Source organism: Cynocephalus volans, chromosome 5, assembly GCF_027409185.1.
Source record: "Cynocephalus volans isolate mCynVol1 chromosome 5, mCynVol1.pri, whole genome shotgun sequence".
Lineage (NCBI taxonomy): Eukaryota > Metazoa > Chordata > Mammalia > Dermoptera > Cynocephalidae > Cynocephalus > Cynocephalus volans.
This window is the reverse complement of record NC_084464.1, coordinates 136,946,528-136,971,311: the sequence shown is the minus strand read 5'-3', so window position 1 is coordinate 136,971,311 and position 24,784 is coordinate 136,946,528. Positions and strand designations below refer to the sequence as shown.

Sequence of the window (24,784 nt, the reverse complement as noted above, 5' to 3'; positions counted from 1 at the left end):
GAAACTTGAGTTCTAGTCTGTGACTTCAAAGAGAGCTAATTTCCCTGGATCCCTCCCCAATAAGGAAGAGATGACAAACGATGGAAGAAAATCCAACTAGGTCAGCAGTTTGTCTTGCATCACCTCAGAGCTTGCTCAGCTCAAAGTCAAAGAGCATTTTATAAGCACTAGCTGTGTCCCATTCTGCAAAGGACATACAAATGGCTAAGAAATGAACTCCTTTCTTGAAGAACTCACAGGAACAGACATTTAGCAAATGACAATACAGTGTGAGATGAGCAATGATAGAGATACATTCAGAGAACAGAAGTGCAAGAGGAAGTCTTTTTTGTTTAGGGTCGAAATAGGGGAGGGAGAGAGGGTAAGATTTAAGCTAGGCCCTAAATGATGAATAGAATTTCTTTTAAAAGTTAAAAATATCATGGATTCCAAATTGAAGGAACAGCAAGTACAAAGGCATAAAATAGGGGCTGGCAAACTATGTTCCTTGGGCTAAATCTGGCCCACTGCCTATTCTTGTAAATAAAGTTTTATTGGAATGCAGCCACGTTCATTCATTTATGTATCATCTGAGGCTGCTTTCATGCTCCAATGGCAGAATTGTGTAGTTTGGCCCACAAAACCTAAAAGATTTTACTACGTGTCCCATTACAGAAAACGTTTGCCAATCCCTGGTATAAAACAGTATGGCCTAGCTGGTCAACTCAAAATTGTTTTATATTGCTATAATGTAAGCCAGAAAGTTTGCTGAGTTCAAACCAAGTGCTAGTCCACATTTCTTCTCTCCTCTGAAATCTCTAGCACTAATCAGGTGCTTTTACTACTTCCACATACTGCCTTCTTGTCTTCGCAAACATTTCATTGTTCTGCAGATCCTGCCGGATCAGAATCTTCAAGGTCAGTCAGCCAGTTGATATTTATGCTTTTTCTCCTGACTTACAGATTAGTGCTATAGCAGGCAGGACACCTTTTCCTTGCCAAATTGATGGGATATGTGGCTTATTTGCTATTTTATAGCACCCCAGAATAGCCCTTCTCTGCAGATATGAGGAGGAAGAAATTCTCAGAATAATAAATAATTTTAGTATTATGATGCAGGGAATATCACTTCTTAAAGTGCTATTTATAACTCTTTGTTATAAACAGTACTGATAAAATTGGGATTGGATATAGAAAGTATTTAGTTTTCATTGTAGATCCACAGAAGTATTGATATTTCCTTGAATAATGCCTTTTTGTTTGTTTCAGTATTTCTAAGTTTGAAGAACGATGCTGTTTTCTTTATGTACTTCACAATTCTGATGATTTCCAAATCTATTTCTGTACAGAACTTCATTGTAAAAAGTACGTATTAGTCATTATGTGTGAAAAAGACTGTTCTTACCTGATCATTATTTTCAATTAATGAGTGAACATGTAGCTCCTGTGAAGAATTTATGGCTATGTGGTTATATAAATATTTTATTTGGGCTAATATTTTGTAATTATGTGGTATGTTTAGCAGAGCAGTTTGTGTTCTCTTTAATAAATCAAGCTTTTTCTTAGTCATAATTTATTTTCCCACAGATGAAACATTAGCCAAGACTTACTGGTTGCTTGTTAAATATTATGCCTCACTTTTAAAGTGCTCACTTATACATCATTACCAAAATTTTCATTCTTAAATATTATGGAATACTTTCACTATTGTCTGCAACGGTGGCCCTTAACCTGGGCTCATATTAGAATTACCTGGTTAGCTTTAAGAAAGTACCTGGTCCCTACCCCAGACTAATTATATTGGATTTTCTGGTGGAGGAACAGCTGGAGTTAAGAGCCAGTGATCTACGCCAATGAAAGAGATAATCCAAAAACCAGTGGACTGCATAGTATGTTTGGGTTAACCTCCCTAGGTATGTTTCTCTTGGGCTGATAATTAAATACTTCATATTCCTTTAGAACGCAATGACTGACTATGAGGAACTAGAGAAGTGAGTGACAATTTAAAAGCCAAAGTGTGGCTGAAAGAAAACCAGTTTGGACTTAAAATTTTTACTGGGAGTTATTCTTACTCAAATAATCACTATTTGAAGTCATTATAAATGACTGATATACTAGCTACAATATACAGTCATTCATTTTTATCTTGGTACAAAAAAAAGTTTGTTTAATGCACAATTCTTGGCTAGAGTTTTATCTTTTGCTATCATAACATGTACAGTAAAAAGAGTTAGAGATAAGAAAGAATACCTAGCTCATGTATGGTCTAATTTTCTGCTTACACTTAAATTCTGAAGGCTATTTATTTGTTTCTGTGATAATTATAGCTAAGATTTATGGAGTGCTTACTCCAGACCTAATATCTATTTTAATCTTCAAAGAAAACCAATTAGATGATAGTATTAATATCTTTATTGAAAAGAGTGGAAAAAAAAGATAGGGTCTTGGAGAGTTTAATTAGCCTAAAATCATATAGTCAGGAAATGTAAAGTTTGGGATTCGAACCAGGCACATGTGACTGCAGAATCCAAGCTCCCCAAAATTATATGGTGCTCCCATCTCTCTGTAAGTGTATATTCTGGTTAGAGATGTTCATGTTGAAAAAATTTTTATGAGTGGCTGATGCAAGTCTTTACCTGAGATCTTAAAGCTTGTCTTTAAAGCTGGTGTGTGTGTGTGTGTGTGTGTGTGTGTGTGTGTGTGTGTGTGTGTGTGTGTGTGTGTGTTAGGTCTTTCACTTTCTTATTTCTCTTGGTAAAACTTGATTTTGTCTCTAGCTCATCATGATATTTAACCTTCATCAGAGTGTACTGTTATTCCAATCAGACTTGGTGCCCCTAAGAGAGGTCAGTAGAGAGAAAGGAAGTAAACACCACATGTGAACTCCAGAAATAGACTTCAAACTCCAAAACAGACTTTGCTCATTGTCATGTTTCCCATGACCAAAACAGTTCTTGATACCAGTAGACACTCAATGAGTGTTTGTTGAATGGATGGATGGATGGATATGATGGATAAAATGACGTATAGAAATAGGAAGAAAGGTTCTGAGTTGTGTTAGGTAAACTTTTCTTGTCACATCATAATCTGTCCTTCCTTTGGCCTGGCATTGCATAGCATGATCTCCCTGTGAGATCACTGGCCCTTGTTCATAGAGTTTCCCATTCTTTATGTCTGTGGACCATCAGCATTCCTTCTGAATGGACTAGCCATGGGACGGGGGGGAAATCTGTTTCTTTCTGTAATTATGTTGCTTGGTTCTAAAATGGTCTCCAGAGCAAAACTTTACAAGAAGAGTTCCAGATGAAAAATGTTTATTTTCTCACCAAAAGAGATGTGGCTTCTGTTACCAACATATGTATAAGCCAGTCTTTCTGAGTTTACATCAGTATTTCACACACTGTGTATATTGGACCTCCATGTATAATATCAAGGTGCCCAGGCAGATGACTTGGTAACTGAGATCAAATGTTGTAGTGGTGAACACTGTATCAAATAATCACTTAAGAATTTAGATATGCTATTACAGAATATAAGTTTTTTATGTCCCATTTTAAATAATAATATTAAGTATTACTATTAAATAATATTAACAGCTGCAAAACAGTACTAGCTAATATTTAATGAATGCACTGTGCCAAGCACTTTACAAGTCATTCCCTCACATCACCTTGACAACAACCTGTGAGGCAGGTACTTGTATGTTCCTCATTTTATAATTGAAGTGTGACGCTCAAAGAGGTTCAGGGTTTGCCCAAGATTGTGCAGACACTAATAATCTTGTTTTGGCATCCAAGTCCACATTCTTAATATGTCTATGACCCTGTCTAGAGTCACTGTTCTAATTCTATAGTATATTGCATTATTATCATTTCAAGTGAGACATTAAGTCAGAAATTTCTAGAAAAATCCTACTTGTGTTTTCTTTTTGAAAAATCATATTTTCACACTGATCCTGATAGTTTGATAATTGCCTGATTTTAGAGATGCTCTTAACTCTCAATTTTTGCTCTGAAATCGCTTTGGGATGTACTTGCTTAAATTTAATATTGCACGTCTTATGAACACCCACATGCCAACTTTCATTGTAGGTTTTTTGAAATGGTGAACACCATTACCGAAGAGAAGGGGAGAAGCACGGAGGAGGGAGAGTGTGAAGGGGACTCCCTGGAGGTAATGATTTACGTTTCAGTGTTCATTTTACAAAGTTTCTCTGTAGCTGACTTTTTTTAAAGGAACTTTATTTAAAGCCTTACAGAGAGAGGGGAGTAGAGTGGGTTTATGGGTGGGGGGGATCAGCCAGAGTCCTTAGTTTTCCTTTAATGTTGAGAGCAACTTCTGGAATTTTTTTTCTTTTTGGCAAAAAATGGCTAAAAAGCAGACAGGGGAGAACTCTTATTCAGGAGAACTGAGGTTTAGCATTTGACTTATCTGGTTGTCACTATGCTTTATCTGTGAGGGTGTCGATTATCCTCAATGCATGGGCCATAGTGCCCTTACACATCTTCTGTTCTCCTCTGAGTCATGTGCAATTCAGACAAACAAAATTTGGTGAAGATTCTAGATGACAGTACCCTTTGTGGCCTTCATTAATATGCTACACAGAGCACCTGAAACCATGAAAGTTTAATGGAATAAAGGAAGGAGGTAATAACAATCACCCCAAATGTGCCTTATGGACACAGTGCACTGTGGATTCCTCCTTTTATTTGCAACCATTTTCTCTGCCATGTCTAATCTGTGAAAAAGAGCATCCCACCATGCAAGGATCCATGCTGGACTGTTTCAAGACTGTTGACGCTAGCAGTCCAGCATCTTCAGTGTCTGGAGGATGACACTTCTTCCAGCATGACAGTAGGGCACTGTTTTCTCCAAGCCCTTCCCAGTGTTTGACATGGGATAGAACTCTGAATCCAAGAGTCTAAGTCTGTTTGGGCTGCTATAACAAAATGCAAGAGTACTTCAAAAATTCATGGAAAGATTCATATTATCTTTTCATTCTATTTTTCCATGAACTTTTTGAAGTATCCTCATACCAACTGTGTAGCTTATAAACAGCAGAACTTTATTTCTCACAGTCTGGAGGCTGGGAAGTCCAAGATCAAGGTGCCAACAGACTCAGTGTCTGGTGAGAGCCTGTTCCTCATTAGATGGCACCTTTTTGCTGTGTCCTCACATGGTAGAAGCAGCAAAGGTCTCCCTGTGGTCTCTTTTACAAGTCCACTAATGCCATCCATGGGTCTCTGCCCTCATGACCTGATCACCTCCCAAAAGGCCCCACCTCCTATACCATCACCCTGGGGGTTAGGATTTCAACGTGAATTGTGGGAGGATACAGATATTCAGTCAGCACCAAGGGATACTAAAAATTACATTTTTAATGTTAAAGTGAAATTGAAGAAACCAGCCTGACTGGTATATTTATTTATGAGGTCACCTTGATAATCTCATTTCATACACTAAAATTTCTGTAAAAACATTGAATCAGCAGGGTAACAGTTGAGAGAAAATTTAAGTATAATAACCAATTGTTAACTCTGTCCATAGTTAAGTTCTGTAATTACCTAGCAGTTGTATAGCCTTGACATTCTTAGGTAAGCCTAAAGGTCTTTTATTAAAGTTATAAAAAGATGACAGACCTAATTTGGAAAAAATATTTTCCCCATGCATTAGCTTGCTATCTGTGGAAGTAATAGATGAATAAAAATTATTATTCTCATTTGTATATGTTTTATATTTTACTTCTTATTTGACTCCTACTTCAGTGTTTTTTTGACTATACCTCCTTATATCTGCTTTTACTTGTGTTAAGTTTAATATCACTAGATATACAACAATTGCCAGGGTAAAAGTTAAAGATAATGAGAATAAAACAGTTCTATCAGTAATATAAAATTATGAAGGGGGTGGACTGGAAAATCCATAAAGTCTTCTGCAGTGTCATAAATTGCTGGCTTTTTTTTTTTTTTTTTTTTTTTTTACCAGCAATATCTATCCTTTATTTCATTTCCTCCTTTCAGGAAATAAATGCATGTTACCAAAGATATATATAGCTCAACCAGGCTATGGGAACCATATAAGACAAGGTTGGTCTTCATAGCCTTACAATTTGTGATGAATTTGGATGGTTGATTTTTCTAAGCCTCAGTCTCCTATAATGTAAAAGGATAGGTAGATGCCTTTTTGAAGAGCTAGCAAGACTTTCCAGGATCAAGATCCTCTGATCTGTGTGCAGTTCCTATATGGAGTAGACTTTCCTGATTAGGCAATTCTATGGCAATCACTGTGAACCAACTGAGCAAGGAGGGAAATGCCACGGTTTCTTCTTAGGAATATCCAGATAGTTAATATATAAATATTAATATATATATATATATATATATATATATATATGTCCAGAGGGTTTTAGTAAATCTGCTGAACTCACAAAAACAGCTTATCCAATATTTCTTTGATTTATCCAAGTGCTCGTAGCTTGCTCTTCTCAAGTTAGTACTATTCTTTCAATGTTAGAAAACATTCTGACACTTCTATCATTTGCATTTCATCAGAATAATTTAAAATTTTTTACAGAAAATGGCTTCTACAGCATTGTCAATGGACTTTATAGCCTAGATGAAGAGTTCAAGCATACTCGTTTTAAGAGTTTTGCCTAAGTTTGCTGTTATGCCACCACTAGTGACGTCGCTGATGCTTTTTCATGGGTGTTCTGTTAGCACGACATTAATGAATGCCTACGGTGATGTTCTGGGCTGGAAGATGACAAGATCCATCTTGGCTTTCTCTCTCACTTGAATTTCTTTTGTAGCCAGAGCACCTTTATCATGAGTTATTAAGCTTTAATGTACATTTTTGCATAATTTATGATAACTCTTCATTGTATATTGGATTACATTTCTTAGATATTTTCAACATTCTCCATTAGAATTATTTTATTAGCAGTCTAACTATTTGATTAAAATGAATTATTTAATTCTATTACCACAAACTGAACTCAAACTTCAGCCCACTAATGAGATACAGAAAATAATTCCTCTACTTCCCATTTTTTCCAGGGCAAACAGGAATTACTTTAGAGATATCTGTACAAAGTAATCAAGATTTGTATGCAAAATAATTACTTCCTGTTCTTTACCTTAATTGGGGATAGAGTTAAAATTGTTTCCATATATATATGTGTCAGTTATTCTTGAAGCCTTTGGGTACCTTGTCCCAAAACAAAATAAAACTGTTGTAAAAGTCAGGTGATCAGTAGATGCTTTTATTTGATCTTTGATGTTTTTGACTACACTTAGGGCGGTGTCAACATTTGGCAAATATTAACTATTAATGTGGTTCTATAAACTACAAATTTGAAGCTAATCCCCAGATTTCCCGGCATTTGAAAATCCTCTCAGGAGCCCAAGTTAAGATCTGCTATTCTTTCTGATTTGAATAATAAGGTTTCTTTGAAGCAGTACCATTGTGGGAGGGATTCAGCCTCTTTCAGGTCAAATCTGGCTCCACCAAGATCTCCTTGCTGGGGTCAGGAGTCCTGGGTTCTGTTCTAACTTGGTCAGTTTTATAACTTCGGACAAAGTTCATACTCCCACTGGGCTAAGATGATGTCATTCCTTAAATTAGAGTTAAACAAGAAGATCTTTAATGTCTTTCCTAGCTTGAATTTTTTTTTCTTATAATTTCAAGATTGGTACAAACTGTACAAGGCTATTTCAAATATAACTCAATACCACTTCTCAGAAAAGGACTTTTCTGTTTTTAAACAGAGGAACAATTTCTTTTGACTCAAAGCTATTTTTTTTTTGACTCAAGAAACTATTTTGATATGGAAGGGTTATGAACCCATATTTTAAGTAATTTAATGTGTTAATAAATTTATATTGAAGTCATCAAACAATTTATTACAGTTAACCATTAGGGTTTTACCACTTATCACTGTGGTCTCTCTTCTTCTTCCTGCCTTCCTTATTTTCATCAAGAATAGTAAAGGCATCTACCCACTAACCCAAGCCAGACACCTCAGGGAAACCTCTGCCCAAGCCCTCCTTTTCCCTCATGCCCAGTCTTTCCTTCAGCCCCTTCATTTCACCCTCTGTGATTCCCCTGACCTCAGATCTTCATCATATCTCTTGTAACCTGATCATTGCCCTGCCATCAATACACAATCTCTTTTATCATCAGCGAGCTCCCTCAAACAGATTAAATCCTGTGACTCCCCGAATTAAAAGCCTTAGATCCTACTCTTTGTAGAAGGAGGTTTCTGCACTACACAATATTCTTAACCCTCTGGTTGTAACTTACCCTTTCCTCCACCCTGTGCCAGAATGCCAAATCCCTTTCCATTTGGCCATGCTTTCCCTGCCTCTGGGCTTGACAGGCAGACGCACAACGCTGCAAATTTTTCTGCTCTGCCCCACTTGATGACTGCCCTTATTTTTTGAGATTCAGCTCAAATGTCACATTCTCTTTGAATCATTTCTCACTCCCCTTCTCACTTTGTTCTGCTCTCATAGCATTCTTGCCCACCCCTCTACCCTTGCTCTTCTCCCTGCGCTGGACTGTTAACGTCTCAAGACAGGACCATGGCTTCAGTCTATACATATCACATGGTGCCAGGTGTCCAAGCAGAGGAAATTCAATCAGGAGGTTTTAAAGGGTTTGAAGCCAGGGAGTGACAAAACTAGAGTTGTTTAAATTATACCTCAAACTTGGGGCAGAGGGATATGGATTGGAGGGGGCAGAGTAGGTGCTGGGAAACTGGACTGAAGGCTGTTTAATCAATGTTAAATCAATGGAAGAATGAATACCATGATCAAGCTTAATGCCATAACAAAGCCATTATTTTTACCCATCCTCTTCTCCTCTCCTTTTTTTATTTCCATTAAAAAAAAAGATGTAAATCACTGAGGTCCTTTTGGTGCTCAGTACGAAATGTATTGTGTCTTCTTTACTCCTCTCCCAAACACATGTGCATTTCCCCCCCCCCTTCCTGTTTCTCCTCCCTTTCTCTTTCTCTTATGTGCATTTGTACTTCACTTTTCTTATCAAAATGGGCTGGGCCTGAGGCAATCAGAGCCTGAGGCAATCGGAGCAGCTGGCTCTGTGAACCTGTTTAGGCCTAGTGTCCAGGGTGCATAAATAGAAAGTTGGCCCCTGTGGAGTGGAGTAGGGACAAGCGAGATAAAAGGGACATTTTCCTTTGACTCAAGCATCTGCAGCATGATGAAAGACCTTATTTCCTTTTCTGATGATTTGCCTCACAAACATTAGCAAACAGCGAATTACGGTTTAGAATTCATTTAAATCAATTTGGAATCATCAAGTAGTAAACTGGTTTTTCTTTAACATCCTATTTCTATTTTTGTGAAGCTGAATACCCACAGATATTTCACTGTCTGAGAAAATATATCACTTATAGTGTTATAGGATATGAGTACCAACTTGTTATTTATTTATTTATTCATTCTGTTGAGAGGGAAAAAACTTTCCTTTATAATTTTATGTTCGGTGATTAGGGGCCTGCAAATTAACTGACAAAAGACAAGTTAACAGGAGAATAGACAAAATTTATTCATTTGATCAATGTTAAGTCTATAAAAGAGACAACACATAAATAAGTGGCTCCCTAAACAGCTAGAGTTAAGTGTTCATATATGATCTTAATAAGAAGGGGGTTAGGACTTCAAGGGAAAGCAGGTGGTGGAAAACTAACAAGAACAAGTGGGGAGAAACAAGTGGAAGATATGGAAAGTTTTGATGAAATTGTTTATGTAATTTCTCACCTTGGTACGTGTGGTCCATCTTTTTTGGCTGTAAACTTCCTAGAGAGGGGATTTATGCAAGCTGTATTATCAGAAGGCTTTGCTTAAGTCAACAAAAGAAGTTTAGATGAGATTTTTTCTGCAACTGTTGTTTGTTCAGATGTGTTCAGCTTAAAATAATCCACATCAGTGCGTCCACACGGATCCCATTAATTCACTCAACAAATATTTATTGGACATCTACTGTGTGGTAGACTATTCTAGGGGCTGGAGATATAGCAGAGAACAAAATAGAGAAAAATCCCGGCCTTCGTTGTGCTTACATTCTGGTGAGAGACAGATAGTAAACAACATAAATAAGTAAAATATATAGGAAGTTAGATAGTGATCAGTGTGAAGGAGAAAGTTAAAGGAAGGAGTGTTTTGGAAGTTACAGTGTAGCTAGGATGTGCAATTTTAGACAGGGAGGCCAGGGCAGACTCATTAAGAAGGTGGTATTTCAGTAAAGATCTGAGGGAGGGAAGATCTGTCACACTAGACATTTGTAATGTGACTGCAATGTTTTTGGCATTCTATGAATGTTATTAATAGTTATTAATGCTTTTGACATTTACATATTAAGAAGGCAATACAGACTGAAAATTATCAAAACTGCGGTTTGGATCTTGGAGGTGACTATTCACCTAATGTCATTAAGTCCCAGAAGGAAGTTCACGGCTTTTTATAAGATGGTTGTTTCTGTAGGTCCCCTGACACTGCAAGGACTAAGTGAATCATCACTTTTTTATTTGGCTTTGTCAATATTGTCTTCCTACACCAATTCTCTTCCCAGCACCAGTTTAGATTGTTCTGCGCAGGCAACAGTAAAGGGATGATTCTGGAATTATTTCTACCATTGCTTCAAAATGCAGCTGCTGTCTCCCTTAGCAACAACCTGATTTGCTAATCTATTGCCATAGAAATAGAATGCAAAATATATAAGCAGTGTAATCTTACCTTTTATTTTTTAAAACTCTCCTTTTTTGTTCCCTCTTTTTTTTCCATATTTGTCATTTAATAGACCCAGCCTTCCTTAATCCTTGGCCCAGGCTCTGTTCTACTTTTTCTGGCAATCACACAGATAACTCTCTGTCCTTATAGGCCAGACCAGTCTCCTCTCTATTTCAGCTTCCCTTAAAATCTCCTTTTCAATGTATGTCTTTCTCTTGTAAGAATAGAAAGAGGAGAGAAGAAGAAACAAAGCAGTGATTACCTATTGAGATGGCTTTATTTAAATTGCATTGGCCTTATTAACAGTCTTTTTGATGACTGTGACCACCTTGTTCAACAGGAGTGAACTTCTATACTTAATAAATAATATTTTTTCAAAAAGTAGTCTTTTGGTGCTTTAGATTCCTGAGGGAAACTAAAACTTGAGCAGCCTCAGTGAGGCTTATATATTCTTCACTATGCTATATAAATATTCCTGTGGCAAAACAGCTTTCAACCAAAAATAAACCCATACTGACTTTAAATGTTTTGTTTTGTTTTGTCACCTGGTTAAACAAAAATTCTTATCACATTTTCTGTAACCCGATTAATTAATTAAGCAAATAATTACTGAGCATCTGCTACCAAGCCAGATATTATTGACGAGATTAGGGACAGAGCAATTAAAGATGAAGTCCTGGTTCTCAAAGAGCTCAGAGTCCAGATGGGGATGTGGACAAGTGGGAAAAACAGGGCAGAGGGAAACTATGAGGAGACTTCAAAAAGCCCAAGGAAATATTTGTATTTTCTTTTAATTCTATTTTTCCATGAACTTTTTGAAATACTTTTCCTGGTACTTGACAGAGGAGAGCGAAGGCCTTGCAAACACATCATACAGAGCCAAACTGTGCTTTTGAGGGTCAGGTAGACAGTTCAGGAAAGCTTCCTGGAGCTTGGTATTGAAACATGGGGCAGGATTACCTAGGTGGAACAAGCAGCATGTATAAAGGCACAAAGGTCTGGGAACCTCAATGAGAGTTCCCCAGAAAAAAGGGAAATTGATGAGAGAGAAGGCTAGACACAGAGGCAGCAATAAGATCCTGAAGGGCATTGTCTTAGTCTGTTTGGCTGCTATAACAAAACACCTCAGGTAATTTATAAACAAACATAAATGCATTGCTCACAGTTCTGGAGGCTGGGAAGTCCAAGATCAAGGCATGAGCAGATTTGGTGTGTGGTGAGATTCATTCCTCATATATGGTGCCTCCTATGTGTCCTCATATGACAGAAGGGGCAACCAGGCTCTTTCAAGCTTCTTTTATAAGGGCACTAATCCCGTTCACCAGGGCCCCACCCTCATGATTTAGTCACCTTTTAAAGCCCATCTCAATGCTATTGCATTGGGGATGAGGTTTCAACATGAATCTGAGGGATGGGGGGGTGAGGGGGGTGTAGACACAAATGTTAAGACCACAGCAGGCATTTATGCTGTACAGTTTGAATTTTATCCTGAAAGTGATCAGCAGCCAATAAAGCAGAGGCAGTGGTACTGACGAGGACAGCTCACCTGGAGCTTTGGAAAGTTCACCATCAATTTAATGGAGAATAAATTGGGAAACAGGGCAAGAAGAGAGGAGGGGGCAGGGAGGCCAGTTAAGACTCTGGAATTAGGGCAGAAGAAAAACCTGATTTGAGGCAATATCTGTGTGGATAGAGAGATAAAATGGATTTATGAGATTTTAAGAAGAAAAACCTGACAGCATTTGGCAATCAATTTGCTATAGAGAGTAAGGGAAAGTAAAGAATGGAGTCTGAGAGGGCTACCAGATGTCTGCTTGAAAAAATGAATGGATGGTCAGTGGATATGGATAATATACTGGAATATCTTTACAATACTGGTGTTTGGGAATAGAACTAATTTTCACTTTATAAGCTCTTATGCTGTAATAAGGTTTCCCTACAGCACTGGCAGTGGAAAGAACACAAAATCTGGAATGTTATGAGGTGGCTTTAAACCACAACTCTGATGTATTTTAACTGGCATAGATATTTCTGATCATTCATAAATTGGAGATAATCAGAGACCTTCCCTGCTATACACAGGCTTATTATGACAGTCAAATGAGGTAGGTTATTGAAATGTTTTTTGTTTTGTTTTGCTTTTTCTGTTAAATTATAAAGCATCACTAGAATGTAAGGTGGTGGTAGTACTAGGATCAGTGTAGGGGCTTCCATTCCTTTGGGAGGGCATGCTGGGAAAATTGAGCTTCTTTGTTGGTGGTCCCTGCCCTGCCTCCTGCTGGCTTGGGTTCCTGCTGGTAGAATTCCAGCATGCATGGCACAGCATTGCAAAAGTCTGGACCATAAAAATTGGGTGTAGAGACTTGGGCTCTTTCATGTGACATTGTGTGACCTAAGCTCACTGATTCTTTGTAGGAGCCCAGTTTTATCTCTGAGTCTGGGCAGATTGCTAAATGGTCCCTATTGTCTCTTCCATCCCCCTGAAAACCTGCTCAGTCATCTGCTCAGAACTAGGACAGTCTTCGGCCTTACATTAGGAGTATCCTAATGGAGTATCCTCTGATGGTCCACTTGGTACCTAGCTGTAGATGTTCTGTTACCACCAGGGAAGTAGACACCTGCCTTCCAGAGCCTGGCCTCTGTCTTGAGCTAGAGAAAGATCCATGATAGGGAAGCCAGTGCTCACCCAAGCCCTGGCATGATATTGGGCATAATTTTCCCCAAAAGATATCATCTGATTGCTTTGTATTAGGGCTTGGAAACCTGTTGGAAACAAATAACCTGGAGCTGGTAACGATATGCCCCACTCCACCCCCATCCTTTCAAGTCAACCATGTGTACCCCAAAGAGTTTGCAGAGTGATCTGATTAGCTACCTCTGTAGGTAATTTGTTCTTTTTATCTCTGCTTCTTTTTCAATCTTCTATTTGCCTTTTTACTTTTTTAAAAGAAAATGTAACTTTATTAATATTATTTTTTACATTCTAGGATGTTGTTGCGGAGCAGTTTGGAGGGAGGCAGAGGGGAAAGGGGAAGGAAATGGGATGGAAGAAGGAGGAAGGAGGGGAGGGAGGTTTTGGTGATGGGGAGCAATAATCAGCCACAATGTATATAGACAAAATAAAATTAAAAAAAAAAAAAAGAAAGTTCTCCTTCTGAACACTAAAAAAATAAAATAAAATAAAATAAAGATGTCATTTCATCATAAAAAAAAAAAAAAAGAAGAAGGAGGAAGGAGGAAGGGCAGGATTGAGTCCTGTGGCACCCCCTTCAGTCCCACAGGGGAGACCAGGGGACTTCCAGCAGTGGCTTGGTCATTTCCAGACTGGGTGCTGCTTGTTCCACCTAGGTAATCCCGCCCCAAGTTTCAATACCAAGCTCCAGGAAGCTTTTTGAACTGTCCATCTGACCCTCAAAAGCACAGTTTGGCTCCTGCTCCGAGCACTCAGCAGCTCCAGCCTGGAAGCAGCCGGGGCCCAAAACGGTCAGAGAGATTTTTTCTTTCTCTCATCATGGTTTCTCCCAACTTCATGCACTCCATAGGTCTCTCCTCTTCTTCCCCTGAGCTCTAGCAGCCCCGCTTGGCTGTCGTTGCTTTCTTATACTTGTAAATTGGTTGATTTGTGGGAGAGAGTGACGCCAGGGACTGTCCATTCTGCCATCTTGACCAGAAGCCCTCTTTGCCTTTATTAAAAAAGTTTTATGTTGTATTTCCCTGTATCATATCTAAGTGTGAATTTGTTTTTATTTTTCTCATTTAGTACTCAATTTCTGGAAGTTATATTTGATTCTTTTTCAAATCTGGTCTTTAGAATGTCTCATCCTTTTCTCATTTTAAAAATTATTTTATGTCTTTATATTAAACATACATATTCTACAGTTTCTGCTTTATTTTATGAAGATTTGAGAATTGAGATTTGTCATATCCATTTTCACTGATAATGAATTATTTCTTTATATATTTAAAATCTTTAGATTGTGAGCTCAATTTCAGTGGTGTATTATCAGTGAGATTCCTGCATAGTCAGTATTAAGGGGTCTACCTTTAAAATGTTTTTGCTTTGTTTCTGTCAGGCACCCCAGGGATGTCCCAGGCTCAAGAGCAATCATGAGTATTATAGTAAGTGTAGGTTAGAACTCCAAACAGTGTGCAGATCAGCTGTGGTTGAAATTATTCAGAAAAGACTTGTTTTTGCCCATCCTGAGCTCAGTCTAAGACCAACTTTCTTTTTGTTTTCCAGTGTAGTGTGCTCACTTTTCTAATCTACCCTTTCACCAAGTTGTTTTCCTTTGATGGCCTGGTTTTGTGTGTTCCAGCTCTTCCCCTGTTGTAGGCACTAGGCCACATTTCCTGTGCCCTCATGGACATTAAGACTCAATTCACAGATGAGTGCTCTGTGGGCTATGGCCCAAGGGCCAAATCCAGCCCACCACTTATCTTGGTGAATAAAGTTTTATTGAAAAATAACCATGCGCATTTGTTTATATATGGACGGGGCTGTTTACATACCACAATGGCAGCATCGAGTAGTTGCTACAAATACCATATTGCCCACAAAGCTGAAAATATTCACTGTCTGGCCCTTTACAGAAAATGTTTCCACACCCCTGCCCTAGATTCATGACACTGAAAACCCTGTCTTATCCCCATTTGGGATGATGCAGGAGCATCAGTTCTTGTGATTATCCTCTTTTTTTCCTTTTCCTCTTCATTTCTAGCTCCTGGCAGTCACCTTTATTTTTTGTAAGAACAGCTATAAATTTAAAAATACATCTGTCTTATTTTATCTAGGTGTTTACAGCAGGAAGGTTTTTCAGTACCTACTCCACCATATTGCCAAATCTAGAGCGACCCTTTTACTGTCTTTGGAGAGTAATATATTATTCTTGTATTTCCTTGACCATTTAACTTGTTCAATTTAAATTTTTTTTTATTTTTTCTAACGGAATTCTTTCAGGTCATGAAATTCTTCCTCTACATAGCTCTGTATCTGTGATTTCTGATATATAATGCTCTCCTTCTAATTATTTTATAATTCCTTTTATGGTCATTTCCTTTTTAACACATTGATTATTTTAATGTAAAGTAAAATATACTTTTTGACTATCTTATCTTAATTTTATTTTATTTTTTAATTTCAATTTTTTATTTTAACATTTATTTGTATATATTTGTATGGGACCATGTGTTGTTTCAATACATGCATATACTGTGCATTGATTCACTTAGGGTAGATAGCATAGCTTTGGACTATCTTATTTTTAATATCCTGTGTGTCTTTATAATATCCAGTCTTTGGAGTTTGTTAAAATTTTCTTTGTGACCTAATATGTGATCAATTATAATATATTTTTATATATGCATAAAGGGAATTAATATCTGGGTGCAAAGTTCTCTCTGTGTATGTTATATCAAAATTGTTAATTGTGCCATTAGGATCTCTGTTTTAAATGTCTGATAGATATATCCATTTCTAAAAGTTTTACAGAAAGAGAAACACCTCGTGTCCTCACTTACAAGTGGGAATTAAAAAATAAAAAAATAAATTAAGAAAGATACAACAATCACAATATTTCATTGAACTTTCAAAAGGAGAGAACAGAACTTAGGCAACGACAGGTGAGAAAGGCAGATGGGGAGAGGGAGTTAGTGAGAAATTGGTAAAGGGCCACACACACAAAAATGGTTATATTGTGTAATGTTGAACATACTTTATTATCTTAATTTGAGCATCACATAATGCACACAGGTATCAATATTCAATGCTGAACTCCTCAGATATGTACAAATAATTGTTACAATTAAAAAAAATTATCATGATTTAAGTTGAAAAACAATAAAAGAGTTTCATTAAAACCTATTGTGGTTTATATTTGTCTGTTTATCTTTGTAATTTTGTCAGCTCTGCTATATTTCAAGGCTGTGTTTTTAATGAGCGTAAAAATCCATGATCATTGTCATGTTTGTGGATTACTCATCAGTATTAATGTTAAATGTGCTGGCATATAAATGGTAGAAATCAAAAAATTTTTAATGGCCAAATTGAACCTTCTGTGAGTTGCTGCCAGTTTTATACTCCAGCAAAATGTAGACAACAAGAAGAGCTTGCTTTTACGTTCTCTTCTGCTGGCCTGTAGTTTCACACTGGGTTTCTACAGGGACATGGCTGGATCATTTGATGGCCCTAAATCCTGTAGTTCCAGTTCAAGACAAAGGATATTCCTTTCTGGATGATGCCTCCAGGTCCAAGGAGGCTCTACCAGATGCTTTCTGTACCCCTTTCACTTTGATCCAGTTTTCCATATTTGGCTGACACATGACAATTTGGGGTTTAGGGATGTAGATATTTCCTTTTCACATCAGAGATCAAATTTTTCTTCTATTTTTCGTTTTTTTAATGTTTTGCGGTCTTGGGGAACTGGGGGTAAAGTAAAAATAGTCCTTACTTTATTATTGTCAACTAGTAAGACCTCAAAATTTTCTTCTTACCCAAAGCCTTTCAGTGGTTTTATTCTCCTGGCAGCGTGTGAAATGCTTTAACAGTACCAATACCTGAATAACAAAAGGAAGATTAATTAGATGTGATAGATATTGATAGGTGGTGATGCCATTTGTACACATCTCCAGAATCAATGAAAAACAGGACTGGGTGGTAAAAGAATCCAAGTGGGCTTTTGGAGAAGCACTTTTACGGATTTAACTATGTAGTCGCCACTGTATTCATAACAGTTGTAAAAAACACGAACACACTATCTGCTTTCTGTTGAGAAGGTCTCTTTTTCCAGTTCTTGAAGCTACTTCTTAGAACTTTATCTTATGATTTCTCTTGTGAAAGGCATTTGACAAAACAGGGGGAAATGCTGGTGGAAAAAAAGTGATGCTTGAAATGTAGAATGCAACTAATGTTTCAGTCTTCTCTCCTTGTTTTTTTTCTGTAGTATGACTATGAATATGATGAGAATGGTGACAGAGTCGTTTTAGGAAAAGGCACGTACGGGATAGTCTACGCAGGTCGAGATTTGAGCAACCAAGTAAGAATTGCTATTAAGGAAATCCCAGAGCGAGACAGCAGGTACAGTAATTATGACTAATAAAAGCTGTTTTCTCAAGTACTTTGGGTTGTTGATAATACTTTAGAAAGTACTTGGTGATATTCTAATGAATGAAACTCTGTCTGAAAACTCCATTGTGTTAATTAGTTCCCCGTGGGGTTTAGTTGCTCTTTCGTTTAGTGATACAAGTGCAAGACTATAGTGGGGAAGGACAGGACTTTCAAAGACTAGAAAAGAGAACAGCCCTGCATGTGTTGAGCTCAGTTATGCTGGATAAAGGTAGGTTTGTTACTTTCTATGGGTAGATGGGGAATAAGCACTATCAGAAATAGCTTGAACCAGAACTATCAGTTTCCAGTCCAGCGTGTAAGGAGCTTGGAAATCATCATTCCATCCTAACAAGTGGAAAACTGAACAAACTGAGAAATCAGTGGCTTTTCTTGGATCTACAGGTGAAGTGAGGTCACATGGCAGGTGGCTGTCCCTAAAATTGGACAGACAGGTGAATACAGAGAGTCATAACTTATTGGAGCAAAAAGCCACAAGCAGAAACCTCCATGGGAACCAGCTGGGGTAGAAAACCTGAACTGTAACTGGAAAATTGCTGGAGGCTCAGTGTGGACTAGTCTGAGTTAAAAACTCCAGGGCGCCCAATCATGGCAGTGGTGGGGGGTACGCTTTTGTGAGTTTTACCTTGTGGAGCTCTACCAGGTTCTCCATGTCCTCACAGTGAGTATCAGAGGGAAAAAATCCGCTTGTGCTTCTGGCACAGAGAGGAAAAAAGGAACCATTTTGAAATATTCCAGAGTATTCTGTTCTTCCTAACGAGACCTGCCCGCAGGAGAAAATATTTCACCAGAGCCTAAACCAACCTAGAGGAGGGGAAGTGCCAAACTCCAGCCCACTCTGTGCTATCCTGTTCTACCTACAGGGGATAAAACTCATAAGCACTTGTGAAGTTCAATACTGGGGACACAAGCCCACTAAAACACTGAGACCTAATCATAGCACTATAGAACTCTTCCCTCTGCCCCCTAATTTACAACTACATTACTACAGGCCTCTTTACTGCAGTTCCTTTTACCCAGTACATCATGTCTGCCTTTCAGCAAAAAATTACAAGGCATACTAAAAAGGCAAAAAAAGCACAGTCTGAAGAAACTTAGCAAGTATCAGAACCAGAGTCAGATATGGCAGAGATGTTGGAGTTATCAGACCAGGAATTTAAAACAACTATGATTAATATGCTAAGGGATCTCATGGAAAAAGTAGACAACAGGCAGGAACAGATAGTAAAGTAAGTTCAGACATGGAAATTCTAACAAAGAATTAAAAAGAAAGCTAGCGACCAAAAACACTGTAACAGAAGTGAGGAATGTCTTTGATGGCCACATTAGTAGACTGGACACAGCTGAGTGAGAAATCTCTGAACCTGAGGATATGTTAATAGAAACTTCCAAAACTGAAAAGCAAAGTGAAAAAAGACTGAAAAAAAAAAAAAAAGAAATAAAAGAAACAGATTAATCAAGAACTGTGGGACAACTACAAAAGGTATAACATATGCTTCATGGGAATACCAGAAGGAAAAGAGTGAAAGGAACAGGTGAAATGTTGAAGAAATGGTTTGAACCATACATAGTGGGGCCTTGTGGAAAATGGAATAGTTTTTAGGAACAAAGTTGTTAATGACTGAACAGCCCTGGTAACAGGATTATCTGTCGCTGCCTGCTGTAGTGCTATTTTATGGTTTGTTTCTCCAGATAATAATTCTCTTCTCAGCCTCATGATTTCTGTGGCATCTTGGCTTTTCTTATGCCTTCTCTCTGTAAGATAGTGCTGCTACAATCAACTATGTACATTTTCTATGTGTTGTGTGTTCAAAGTCTGAAAGAGGGAGGATTGGATTACTTACTTTACAATTCTTACTCTTATTTGGCCGGGCTTTAATGCTGGGCCATCATTATTATTATTGTTGTTGTTGTTGTTGTTGTTGTTGTTGTTGGCCAGCCAGCACAGGGATTGAACTCTGGACCTTGGTGTTATCAGCTCCATGCTCTAACCAATTCAGCTAACCAGCCAGCCCACCATGGGCTTATTTTGTCTCCCCTTGAGCACTCCAGGCAGGACAAAGAAAAAGGAAAACAAAGCTTCCTAGAAATGTCTAGCATACTTTCAACTCTGTTTCACTGACCAATAGTGCCCATCCCTACCTAAAAGGAAGACTAGGAACTCTATAGCTTTTTACCAGCCATTGGTTTCTCCAGATGAAATCATACAAAGAGGAAAGAACAAATAATAGGTAGACAAACAGCTGTTGCTGTGTGCCACATGGACTGTCTCAATTTTCTATTTCTTGTGGTATTGTTCCAGAGTTTTCATTTGGTTAGTTCATGAGACATGCTTATGAATTCTTATGAAACAGTGATATAAATGATTCATTAAATACCTAGAGTGATGTGTATAAAGTTGTCACATTAAAATTTTTGTTAAATATTCCTAAAGGTTCTTAAGTAATATATACATACACAGAATAGACTTAGGAACAATATGAAATATAAAGGGGTCATCACTATCAAATTCCTGCAGCCAAATTCACTAACTTGTAGCCACATCCCCTCTCTTCCCCTTTCCCGATGGATTTAAGTGGGCACGTGAAGAAAACCCACTTTTTTTTGTTGTTTTTTTGGAGGTGCCAGGGTCTTTTATACAAACAGCTCTCACAGGAACTAATAGAGCAAGAACTCACTCATTAATCCCCACTCCCCCAGGGAGAGCATTAATCCATTCATGAGGGATCCACCTTCATGACTAAATCAGTTTCCAACACTGCCACTTTGGGGATCAAATTTCCACATGAGTTCTGGGAGGACAAAACATCCAAACTCTATCATTCCACCCCTGGCCTCCCAAAACTTATGTCCCTCTCACATACAAAATACAATCATTCCATCCCAACAGTCCTAAAAGTCTTAGCTTTCTCCAGCACCAACTTAAAATTCCAAAGTCCAAAGTCTCATCTGAGACCAAATGCAAAACTCCTTCCTGCTGTGAACTGGCCTCTGAATGGAGAAAACCACTTTTAAAATTTACCTTGTACCTCAAGTTAATTCAAATATCACTGTATGTACACAAAGCAAACCGATACCAACAAAATATTTTCAGCTCCTGTTCTGTAGCAGTCCTATTGGTATATGTGGATTGTTTGAAAACACTTGCATGACAAACCATTACCTTGAACGACTAGTGCCAGACATCTTCTTTTTAACTATATAAAGCGATTACAGAGAAGTCTGTCTTAGGGTTATTGAGAAGACAAAGCAAACAATGCTATTTCTATCTATGTGCCCTGGAGACATTGGTATGTTCCATTGAAAAAAAGAGCATTTACAAAGGATTATTTCTAAGGTAGTTGTGATGGGTGTGAATAATGTATGATCCAGGGCACACTAAACTAACACCTTTAAAGAAAGACCACAGCAACAGAAACAGTGTCTTCTGTATTTCCTTCACATCCTGAAAACACTTTGTTAGTGAATCAGCGTGTTGAAAGAGAGAGGTGGTGGGTTTAATTACACTCTCATCATCTATCCCCAACTGATTGTTAATCTCAAGTTGGCTTTCTCTAACATTCCACACACCCCGAAACTATTTATTTCTGTCAGTTATTCTCTACCCAGCCGTATATTAGAGTCAGCTGGGGAGCTTTTAAAAATGCTGATGCTCAAGCTTCACCTTGAAAAATTCTGGGTCGTCCTGGACACCGATATTTTGTAAGACGCCTTCCAGGAGATACAAATGTCTAGTCGAGGTTGGGAACCACTGGTCTAAATGGTTATCAGTGGTGATTTGACTCAGAGAGGGTGGTCTGGAGATACCTATGTATTAATCATTTTTTCATAGTTAAATGTATGTAAGTATCTCTGATTATCTACACCATTTTTTCTTTCCAGTGTTAGAGCTAATTGAGAAGAAATATGATTTTCTTGTAATACCCATAGACAAGCATAGTTTATTGTCCTGAACAAATTACAATTCCATCCTTATTTAGGGCCTAGCACTTACACTTAGTGAAAATTGCTGGGTGTTTGAAATATTTCCCATATTGTAGGATAGTATTTATCTTTAGCTAGGTTAGACTCTGACTGGTATTGCAAATTTTGAGCTATCCTTGGCTCAAATAATGAGGTGGGAATATCTGCTTTTTCAGGATCTTACATTTAAGCATTCATGGTTTGATTTTCAATAGAAGATCAGGAGGTGGGAACCCTTTGATTCATAATAAACTGAGATGCTTGTTTCAGATTATTTGATTATCTTGATCTCCTAAATCTATAGAATAAGCACAGTATTTGCCACTAATACATTTCAAGAGCAATCATGAACTAGTGTCAAAGTACTTTTAAACCCTCATGGAAGAAATAACTTGTAAAAGTCTTCACAGTTGAAAATCATTACCTAAGTACCTTATTGATAACATTATATATTGGTATTTCTTCAAATCAGGAGAGTAATGAGCCAAATTCCCAAACAGGCCAGTTTCCTCAAAAAAAAAAACAAAAAACAACAACAAAAGAAACAACCCAGGAGATTCACAGCAACCAATCTAAAGGGGCCCAGTCAACCTGAGCCAACATGATAAGGAAATTCCCTCTGCTTTAACCCATACAAGGAAAGTAACCTGAAGTAACCTGATGTTAACCAATTGCTTTTTGCACTATGCTGTTTCCTTGTTCCTGCTCAAGCTACTCTAAAAAAACCAACTGTTCTGCCATGTTGAACAGAGCTGTGGTCTATTTTGATTGGATGCTGCCTAGTTCATGAATCACTAATAAAAGCCAGTTAGATCTTTAAAACTCAATTTGTTGAAATTTTGTTCTTTGAAAAGCTATGTAATAATTACATTAGCACTACATTGAATTCAGGATAATTAAGAGTCTACAAGCTTTACAGTACTTCTAATAATCATCAAAAGTGTTCTGTTGCAGAAATATAAAATACTTTTATAATTTGAAATGGCAACATATACTGAGTACATGATTTTGAAATCTGGTTTAAAGCTGGTCTTTCAATGTGGAGGCTTGGTTAGGATTCAGTAAAAATCATGATATAATGGGATTGGTGGACACAGTAAGGTGAGGATTTTGAGGCAAGGGGCTCAAAGAGACTAGGGATTCAAATGGTTTTATGTTTTGGGGTTTTTTTGCGGCTGGCTGGTATGGGGATCTGAACCTGTGACCTTGGTGTTACCGGCACCACGCTCTTCCAATTGAGCTAACCAGCCAGCCTGGTTTTATGTTTTCTATTGAAGAAGTGATGGGCCTTTCAGGAAGTTCTGGAACGAACATTAAAGTTATTTGCAATTTTTGTCTTCCTGGCCAAGAGTCTCCTGGAATAGTGAAGTTATATTGATGAGGCCAGTGGAATAGAAAGTCATGTTAATATGGACAGTAAGCTGTGGGAATGATTTCAATTCTCCTGGGCTCAAATCTTAGCTCTGTCATTTGCTAGCTTTGTGATATTAGGCAAGTTAGTCATCCTTCTGTGAAATCAATTTCCTCATCTGTAAAATGGGCATTCTGACAGTACTTCCTCATGGAGTTGTTGAGAAATGAGTTAATATATACTAAGGGCTTAGAACAGCACCTGGCACATTTTCACGCAGATCCTATCACAGCTTCAACCTCACAAGATTTACCTTATAAGAAATAAAGGACTTAGAAGTGATTTTGATTTTTTATATTGGCATATATTTAGCTGAAATTTTCAGTTTGTATTGCTTAAATCTATGCACTCGAGTCTGGCTACATAATTAGTTCATTGACATTTGCATGTCTTTTAGATACTCTCAGCCCCTACATGAAGAAATAGCATTGCATAAGCACCTGAAACACAAAAATATTGTCCAGTATCTGGGCTCTTTCAGTGAGAACGGTTTCATTAAAATCTTTATGGAGCAAGTCCCGGGAGGTAAGAGATATTTTTCTTTCTTTAAAAAGTATACATTTATAGGGTCTTGAAGAGGAGTAAAATTGAATGGAACTAACAGAACACAGGTCTTAATTTGTGTAAACTGAAAGAAAAATTAACTAATGACATTACCTTGCAGTTTGTTAGGAAACAATAAATAAATATTGGAATGATTTTAATATCAATCGTTATGAGTTGGATTAAAGTTAGCAATTGATTGGCTTTTTACTTGCACCATATTTGATAATGAGCATCTCCAGAGTAGGGATATTTTCATATTCATGTTTGAGTCCAAGTATCTAGTGCAGTTCCTGGGCCACAGTGAAGAACCAATGAATTTTGGCTGAAATTAATGTTACACTATTAATATGCTTTAAAGAGCTCATTTGTATAAGATTTGATCCACTCTTTCTCCCTACTTTACAGGAAGTCTTTCTGCTCTCCTTCGTTCCAAATGGGGTCCATTAAAAGATAATGAACAAACAATTGGCTTTTATACAAAGCAAATACTGGAAGGATTGAAATACCTCCATGACAATCAGATAGTTCACCGGGACATAAAGGTAAGGTGCACCAGGGTGCATTTTCATGAGTTCCTTTCTGAGGAATTGTTTTATTTGCCATAATGTGTCATGAGTATTAGTTTAAATGGTGTATAAGTAAATCTTAGAAACAGCAGACAGTTAAGAATCAGTTATTTATATTCATGTCTTATCTCTTCTGCTCAAGGAATAAACTCCTTAACTATGTTTGGCAAACGAGATTGTGTTTTCTGTGCGTGTGTGGGTAGGGGAGAGGGGTGGGGTGTAACAGTGTAAAGTTAAACAGGATGTGGTACCTGCTCCTGAGGAGCTTTCAGGCTGATTGATCTTTGTATTCTTGCCCATAGTTGCTACTCAATAAGTATTTATTGAATCACGGACGAATGGTTAGAAGAAAAAAAATAAAATCTCCTTTTCTCACAGGTGTCACATACTCACGGATTGAACTAAAATTATAACTTACAGATTTTCTAAAATAACAAACTAATAACTT

General features: G+C 37.6%; 1 protein-coding gene across 1 annotated transcript in view; it reads left to right on the top strand.

The window, feature by feature from the left end:
• Positions 1-24,784, top strand: part of MAP3K5 (mitogen-activated protein kinase kinase kinase 5) — a 202,100-nt gene that overhangs the window by 133,424 nt on the left and 43,892 nt on the right. Inside the window, exons 13-17 of the mRNA XM_063097188.1 lie at positions 1,249-1,344; positions 4,071-4,152; positions 17,669-17,802; positions 23,622-23,749; positions 24,176-24,312. Coding sequence (XP_062953258.1) covers positions 1,249-1,344; positions 4,071-4,152; positions 17,669-17,802; positions 23,622-23,749; positions 24,176-24,312 — 577 coding nt within the window. The remainder of the gene's footprint in view (positions 1-1,248; positions 1,345-4,070; positions 4,153-17,668; positions 17,803-23,621; positions 23,750-24,175; positions 24,313-24,784) is intronic.